The sequence below is a fragment of the Portunus trituberculatus genome, chromosome 19 (genome assembly GCF_017591435.1).
Source record: "Portunus trituberculatus isolate SZX2019 chromosome 19, ASM1759143v1, whole genome shotgun sequence".
NCBI classification, from domain to species: domain Eukaryota; kingdom Metazoa; phylum Arthropoda; class Malacostraca; order Decapoda; family Portunidae; genus Portunus; species Portunus trituberculatus.
In genome coordinates, this window is record NC_059273.1 from 5,177,888 (window position 1) to 5,186,708 (window position 8,821).

Below are 8,821 nucleotides of genomic sequence, written 5' to 3' on the forward strand. Positions count from 1 at the left end.
TAAATGTTCTGTCATGTGGAGTTATGTTAGATAATGTTGTAAGGAAAAGATGAAGACTCAATCTAGTATAAGACACTTGAAAGACACAGCATTTCCAGTCACTTTCATCCTTGGATGATAATTCTAGAAGTAATATAGCATAAAAATGTGTATAAATAACTAATTACAACAAAATTATTGAAACAGAGTACCTTGCCATCAATGGAGAGCTGGTAGTGGTCGGAGAATCTGATTTCCTTTTCCTCCTTGAACCAAGTAATGACAGCATCACCCTTGGTCAGCTCAACCTGCAGACAAGTTTGTTATCAGTTCCTGGTAAGAGCAGCAAATTCTCATAAAGAAATCTTCACAGCATCACATCTAAGCCTTTACCAGCATGTAAAGAATACTCTCAAATTCCTCACCTCCATTGTGGCCCTGTTGCCCTTGGAGACAACTTGGTCCTTCATCTTCCTAACAATCTCGGCGGGCAGCTCTCGGACAGTGAGTTCAGCAGTGCACTCATGATCTCCCAGTGCACAGGTGTACTCGCCCTCATCAGAGAGAGTGGTCTCCTTGATCACCAGCTTGCGCACCTTACCTTCAGTCACCAGAGTGAAGCGCTTGTGTTGTTCTGTGATTTCTTCGCCATCCTGGAAAAGAAAGATTAATCATGTTAGGTTTTTGTGAAGTGATACAAGCAATGCTCAAAGAAAGAATGCATCTTTCTACAATGTACAATATAATTTAAAATACTGAAAATCAACTGTAAAGACCTTATGTGAATGCAGTCAATCACTTATTTATGTACTGACATTGTAAAGTATATCTTGTAATATCGTTATGCTCTCTAAGCTCATGATATGGAATGCTTTACACTGCTGAAGATTGTCTGTAATAAGGCTGTACAAATTTCTCAGATGATCCATATTCCTCAAGATGAGAGGCTAAACACACCTTATGCCAGGTGACTGTAGCCTTCTCGCTTGTGACTTCCACCAGCAGGACAGCTTCCTCCCTCTCCTGAACCTCCACGTCCTGCACTCTCTCCACGAAGTCATCCAGTCCTGCAACACCAAGGGTCAATCAGTAAATATTTCATACTATACTGTATATGTATATATTTTTAATAAAATCATTGCATTTTGCATATTTGCATTAGTTTTTTTTAAATGTTAGGTGTACGATAAGGCAGCATCAAGTGCTCTTCCACTGAAAATATCCATGGTGTTTCTTTAACTTTTATACAATAAAAGTAATAATAACAATGCTACAATACAAATTCTTCCACTCTAAGTGCATACATTGGTAATAGCAGTAGACATATATAACAGAAAAGTGTCTCTAATAAACTAAAATGAATAGCTCTGATAATATGAGGTTTATGAAGGCTGTACACACCTCTGACAGTAAGGTTGCAGAAGGTGGTTTGGTCATCAAAGGTGCATTTGTATTTGCCAGTGTCGTTGAGGGTAGCTGAGTGAATGATGAGGCGGTGAGTGAGGCCGTCCTGCTCGATCTCAAACGTCTCATTCTTTTTTATTTCAGTCTTGCCCTTGAACCACTTGCACTGAAAGTTGAATATGTTATAGATAAACAGTTTGCCTTACTGATGCACCATCTTTGGTACTTATTTACAAACTATATATTGGAAAATCATATGATGCAATTGATGTGGTGGTCTTTGTCTTAATATATATCACAAATCTAGCTTAACTTATTTTTCGTAACCAATGTAAGAATGACATTTAAGATCAAATCTCCTAATGAACAGCCTACATCAACATAAGGACAGCTCACTTTATTATTATCATTTAACTGATGTGCTCACACACTTTTCAATACAATGCAAGCTTACCGGCTTTTCCTTGGAAGTACGACACTCCAGCACAACCTCTGAGCCCTCGTCCACTATGCAAGACTCCAGACCTCTCTTGAAGGTGCTGCAAGTGAGAGTACAAGTTAGAAAGCACTATGGCCTTGCTTACCATTGCTTGAACCAGTCAGTGGTGCAAGTAATGCACAAGAAAACAACAGGTTAGGACATACAATATAAAATAAAAACATTCATAGAGGTACATGTGCTTGTAAAAAATAAAAACATTCATAGCAATGCATGTGCTCATTAAGAATTAGTCATTGTATAAAAAATACATTGATTAACTCTGCCTATGATAGAAAGACAAGAAAATTTATGAATATAACATATCATAGGTACAGCAACAAAAATATAAATGTTATTTATGTATGTATGACAGCATACATGACAGGAATTTAGTCCAAAGAAAAAAAGCAAAAATGAATCAGTGAACATGTAAATTGTACCACTTCATGTCCATTCTCCTCCTCCTTACATTCACATATCACTGATGAGAGAAGAAAATATTAGGCAAAATTTTCAAACTAAGTGAGAAAACCCAAAACAATTTAAACTGGTTTTCCCTCACTAGGAATGAGAAGAGTTCCAAGATTCATACTTACACAAACTCTGCCCCAACTGTAATATTAGCTGAGTGCGAAGCCTTGCCAACTTTGTTAGTAGCTGTGCAAACATATTTCCCAGAATCTTCTTTGGGCTGCACGTTGCGAATTTCAAGTACAGCCAATTCATCTTGATAAGTCATGACCACATTCTTCCCCTCCTTGAGCTTCTTGCCATTCCTGCAGCAGCAGCAGGACAGGTGGCCAAGTGAGCACAAGCAGTGGGTTAACAAGTCACATAACTTTGGGGAAGGTAACATATTCAGAGTATTTTGTGATACGACAAATTTAGTGAAAGGGTTAAGGAGTTAAGCAAATACATTGTTTAAGAGCATTCAATAAAAAAAGCAAAATAAAATAAGTCAGAGTTTTTAAATCAAATATAACTGCAAGCAATGAATGTATTAACAAAGTCAATGAGTCTGCATAATTGTGTGAGAAAAAAAACTTTACGGCTACTGAATAAATAAAAAAAAAAAGATATAAAAGCTACTAAAGATATTAGCCATTAAAAAGAAAATAAAGCACATGTCAACCACAAGAAAACAACACAAAGGTGATGGCCTAAGGTTGAGCTCTGAAGTCCTCCAGGTGAGAAGGGAGACAGAGGAAACAGACAGTGGCTGATCATCTCACCTGCTCCACGTGACATCTGGTGATGGGATGCCGTGTATCTTGGCCACCAGGCGGATAGTTCCCTCAGACTCCACTGTCTGGTCTGGGTACCTGTCCTCAAACTCAGGAACTTCAGGAGCCTACAAGAGGAAGTGAGTATTAGAAGGATGCAAAGCTTGATGCAAGCTATGATCTGATTGGAAATATGAGCCCTATACATGTACATTACTTTTCTCTTCGGTATTTCTAAATGAGATAAACCTACAGACAAACTAGACTTCTCTACATTCTTCCAGTACTGTAATGCATGTTGCAGGCTGTGAACACTGACCGTAACTCTGAGGGTGATGTGGTTCTTGGCCTCTCCTTCACGGTTCTTGACAGTGATCTCATAGAGACCTTCATCCTCTTTCTTGGCTCCCTTGATGATGATGATAGAACGGTATGCATGAACATCCTTCTGTTTCACTAGACGGATTCTTGGTGACTCACGAACAACCTGTGGAAAGATGGCAATAGTAACTATATTTGTACCTATACAGTGATTTGTATGAAAAATTAAGCAAAAATACAGTGGCTGGTTTCTTTTTTTTCCTTTTCTTTTTTTTTTTACATTATGGCCTATAGTGCCTGTAGGGATATTTGAAGAGTATATGTGGGAAGTGCTGCTAAACTTCCGCCCATTAGTGGCACAGGCAATTTTATTTATAGTGATACCCATTTTAGGGCCCATATTACCACCCAAGTGCATCTTTGGTGTAACCACCTAGAACCTGGGTATCATGCTGACATGTAGGTAACTTTAAACCATTCAACAAATGGCAAAGTGTTTAAGGTTGTACATGGTGGGATTCGAACCTACGTGTGGACGTCTGCCCGATCCCACGCTCACCACCTTATCCACTATGCCACTACCTCCCAAGTTTACTAGATTAAGATACTAAGTTTTAGATGTATAAGAAGAATCAGTTGCTAATTTTCCACTAAACACTGGATCAATTAAGTAACATACTCATATCACAGTGATGAGTTAAAACTCCATACATTCAATTTATGAAAGGATAAAGTTATGACATCACTGGTTTATGCATCATGCCACAGCTAACAAGGCAATGATAGCAGTGAGTGCTGCACTCTGGCCTTGTACTGCTATGGTCTTAAATTAAGCAACAATTAAAAATTTCTACATTCCACTTCTAACACTGATATGTCAAGTCTTTTGTTAAATATACTAGAATAACAACCTTAAATGATCTAAGCTTAGCACTCTTTTTGTGCATTTGAGATCTCACCTGTCCATCCTTCCTATATACAATTACACACTTTACATACAGTTACACACATCACAGCGACAATTTTAAGAACTTTAGTGAGCTTATGTTTATTTTTTGCTATTGATCTCACCTGTCCATCCTTCTTCCATACAATATCAGGTTCAGGAATGGCAACAAGGCGAACGTCCAACTCCAGCTGTGTTCCTTCCTCAACTGTCTTTACTGTGGGCTTGTTGGCGAAGGTTGGTGGAATGCCCTCCATGATGTCACACACAGAGGACTCCCTGCTGAGGCTGCGGCGTGAGGCAATCATGGAGTCTGAGCCATGGTCGCTGATTGGTCCCTCTACTACAAGTTCAGCTGAGGATGTGATATAGCCAGCCTGGTTCTTGGCAACACAAGTGAACATGCCGGCATCCTCAGGGAAGACTTCCTTCACCACCAATGTTGCTGTGTTATCGTCAGAATAGAACACCTGCAAATACAAATAACCACACTTAGTATTCATTCACAAATGATGCAAGAAGGTAATATTTTGTTATATTACATATGAAGATAATGTTTTCTCATATTATGATAAAATTTAAGAGAGGACAGATAGACAAGAAAATGTTAACTTGTAGAATTCAGCAATATATATTCCTTATCCATCACCTCAAAGTATCTGGATCGTATGTATCTTATTTGTAGATGCATCATCTCTAAAACAACTGCTCAACATGGTGGCATTAAGGATTAATTAGAATTGTTCTTGGTGCAGAATTAAAGCCTACATTACCTGGAATTCCTCAGATGGTTTGATGATGGCTGTCTGTCTGAACCAGGTGACAGTGGGGCGAGGAGTACCCTTGATCTTGCACACAAACTGAGCTTCCTGTCCATCCACCACAGTGATTGGCTCCAGCTTGGTCACCATCTTGGGCAACTCAGATTTCTGTCCCTTCTTCAGTTCTACAAGGAAAAAAATTTATGGTGTGTTAAATGTTGCATTACTTTTAAATGTAACTAGTGTGGAGAACTGTGGTTCATCTTGGGGTTAAATTATAATATTCCTAGGTAAAAGAAGAATTGAAATGCTTATACATGCATTACAAGAACACAACACATACTGTCAAAGACTGGGAGTTTGTTGGCCTTTTCCTCAATCTTCTTCTCGACATAGTGGGTGTAGGACACTTCCTCAGCCAGCAGCTTGGCTGGCACGTAACCTTCCTCCAGCGTGAGGTGCTTCTTGACAAACCACCAGTCGCTGTTAGTCATTTCTGTAACACACAAACAATCAGAGCTGTGTGGTGGATGACTACATTATATGCATACCACAACAAAATATTTAACAGAGCAGTCATAATGGTGGTGACTTTACATAAAACTTTGCTTACTGACTAACCTTGCACATACACCCTCTCTCCCTCCACAAGGTGCATGGCATTCTCCTGCGTGTTGTCTGCGATGTAGGTGGCAGTTGCCCTCAGCTGGTCGCCAGGCTTGACTGAGAGAGGTGGTGGGATTTCCAGTACTGGAAAAAGTAAGGTATGTGTCATCCCATAATTCAATTCACAAGCCAACAAGTGCATGGGCACTCGATTGGAGAGAGAAGGAAGATCTTGGTGGCTGCCATCACAGTAGTGGAGAACATAAAACTTACTGAAGAGTTGACACTCAGTTTGACCAAATAAAATGAAGCAAGTTAGTTTAGTGATCTATTAATTATAAGATGTTTGAGAAGTCATCAGATGCCATCATTGTTTTTGATAATTTCTTTCCTGAGAATCCTTTCATGTAGGAGACCCATATCATTACTGTAGTATATTCCAATTACATCTAATATTTTATTTGAGCTATATAATTAGCTTCTCAAGCATCCTTTTCTTCTACATATTGACAATAAAACATGTAGACAGCATCTGAATTTATTTCAGTCAGTTTGCCATGACATTGATATATGTATGTTTCATGGCAATGGAATAGATAAGAGATGTTATTGTGTAAGTAGCTCAGTATGTAACAAACAAATGTTTTTATATGAGAAAAGCATGAAAAATAAATAATAAGTTTGTGCTGTCAGTTTTGCTATCTTACAGAAAGTATAGCATTTCAGTAATGAGAGAGATTGTATCAACTTATCAATGTATGGTATGCAAGCCTGAACAGCATTGTGGGGGATATCAAAGTGACTTTCAATATTTGTCACTTCTTCAATCATCTGTCTGAAAATTTGGCTGTTTGTGTCTTGATGACAGTTAGTGATTCAATGTTCCATAAACTTTGCACATGAGGTATTCTGTTTTTTGTTTATCATGATGAGATTTGTGTTACACTCTCTAGGACAACAATAAAGATGTAGTCTACTATAGAGGAACATCCAGATGGAAAAATCTTTTGATAATGATTACATCTTGTAAGAAAATTTAGGATAAAAATTGTGGAAATTTAATTTACATAATAATTTTTCTGATCTTATTTAATATTCACAATGAAAGTTTGATTCAATCAAATCTAAGAGATGTTTGCTGTGTGCAACAATTTAACTTCATCAGCACTTTGAGTTAAAATATTACAAAAAAAGTTGCTCTGGAAACAGAAAAGAAAAGAATAAAACTAAAATAATAAGAGACACATAAAAGTGTGTGGCCCATTCAGGTTATGTTGGGTCCTCAGGTTATGTTGGGTGAGTATTAGCATGTCAATAGTAAACCATGAATGCTGTTAGGCTGTACCCATGTGTGTGTTTACCTTCTGTTGGTGATTGTGCTGGCACCTTTATGTGCATTTGGACGTCCTCTGCAAAGTGTGAGATGAATGTGAACACACTGTATGTTGTGTTCAGTGTAGTTTTACATCATATGCATCTCCTTTGTTAAAGATAGTCTACCTTTTATGAGACATGACATGTAGAATATTCATTAACCATTTTATCATACAAGAATAATAAGAAAATATACTCTTGTGCAATATGCACTTTGCAACTATATACTTTATCCAAATCTATTACCTGAAAAGAATTTCATTAAATATTAATGCTAAAAAAATAGAGAGAAATTAGTGCGAAAGCAGAAATAATAATGGCAATAACAATAATAATAATAATAATAATAATAATAATAATAATAATAATAATAATAACAGTAGTAGTACTAATGATAATAACAGCAGTTATACTAATAATAATGAATGACAGCAATAAACACTAGAAAATAGAAATAGAACAAATGCAACATAACTATAAAGGCAGAAGCACCATGCTGGAATAGATATAAAATAAAACAAAAAACAAAGAGAAGAAAAGCAAATAAATTGACTGAGTGCTGGCTAGGGGTACAAGAGAGAGAGTACCACCTCTCCCACCAAAACCCTGCAGCCTTTCAGTCACAAGCCGAACCATATCCCAAAGCCACTTATCCCCAAAATGTAATATAAAATAAGGAAGGTGTCAGCTTTGAAATGAAGCTGACTGTAGAGGTGAAGGTAGATGTGTGAGGATGACACAGTGTATTACTTTCCTTGGTTTTCACTGCCTCGGACAAGTAATGTTTTCAAATTGTCACCCCACACATCTACTAATATGACTTAAAACAGAGAAAAATAATGCATACATTAAGAATACAAAGTCATTACGCATGTTACATATGGTTAGCGAATAATGGAAATAAAGCCTATAACAAATTAGAAATAATAGTAACCAAAGTAAAGAACCAAATAATACCGAGGTGAGTATATTAGAAGCGACGAAACCCTTCCAAGTTTTGCTAACCTTGAGTGAAGACCGGCGGCTCTTTGGGTACAGGTGGAGGCTTCACCTTGTGGGTGGTTTCAATTTCCTCCACCTCATGCTTCTCATACCTTTTCTTTGTGAGGTCAAATGTAAACTGAGTTTCACCCTCGTCACTTGGTTCTTCCTCTTCCTTTGGCCTCTTGGGTTTGATCTTGAAGACTTCTGAGACCACCTCTTCTTCCTCAACAGGCTCGGGCCTCCTTGTAATGGTCACACCCGTCTCCTCCTCCTCCTCTTCCTCTACCTTGTACGCCGGCTTCTTCTTCTTGGGACGCTTGATTTGGAACACTTCTTGGACCTCCTCTGGTGACTTGGGCTCTTCCTCTGGTTCTTTGGTTACCTTCTTCTTGATAGTAACCTTCTCCTCACCCTCTTCAGTCACCTTCTTTGGCTTCTTCTTCTTAATCTTGATAGTTTCCTCCTCAGGCACTTCAACCCCATCTTTAAACACCTTCTTGATCACAGTTAGTTCATCTATTTCTTCAATGATAACACCAGGTTCAGGTTCCTCTTCAGCTGGGAGTGTCATTTCTGAGTCAAAGGTTTCTTCCACAACAGAATATTTCTTCTTTGGCCTCTTCATCTTAATTTGCACCTCTTCAGTTGTTTCCTCCCTCTTGAAGTCTTCTGCTGGTTTAATCTTTATCTCCACTTCCTCTGAAATCTCATGCCTTTCCTTTGGCTTTGGCTTTGGCTTCTC

At 38.0% G+C, this 8,821-nt stretch overlaps 1 protein-coding gene across 1 annotated transcript in view; it reads right to left on the minus strand.

Moving 5' to 3' along the window:
* Positions 1 to 8,821, minus strand: part of LOC123506322 (titin-like) — a 170,244-nt gene that overhangs the window by 13,813 nt on the left and 147,610 nt on the right. Inside the window, 13 exon segments of the mRNA XM_045258289.1 lie at positions 192 to 287; positions 405 to 632; positions 937 to 1,046; positions 1,381 to 1,549; positions 1,838 to 1,922; positions 3,097 to 3,215; positions 3,407 to 3,574; positions 4,480 to 4,824; positions 5,128 to 5,300; positions 5,459 to 5,611; positions 5,737 to 5,865; positions 7,083 to 7,130; positions 8,101 to 8,820. Coding sequence (XP_045114224.1) covers positions 192 to 287; positions 405 to 632; positions 937 to 1,046; positions 1,381 to 1,549; positions 1,838 to 1,922; positions 3,097 to 3,215; positions 3,407 to 3,574; positions 4,480 to 4,824; positions 5,128 to 5,300; positions 5,459 to 5,611; positions 5,737 to 5,865; positions 7,083 to 7,130; positions 8,101 to 8,820 — 2,543 coding nt within the window.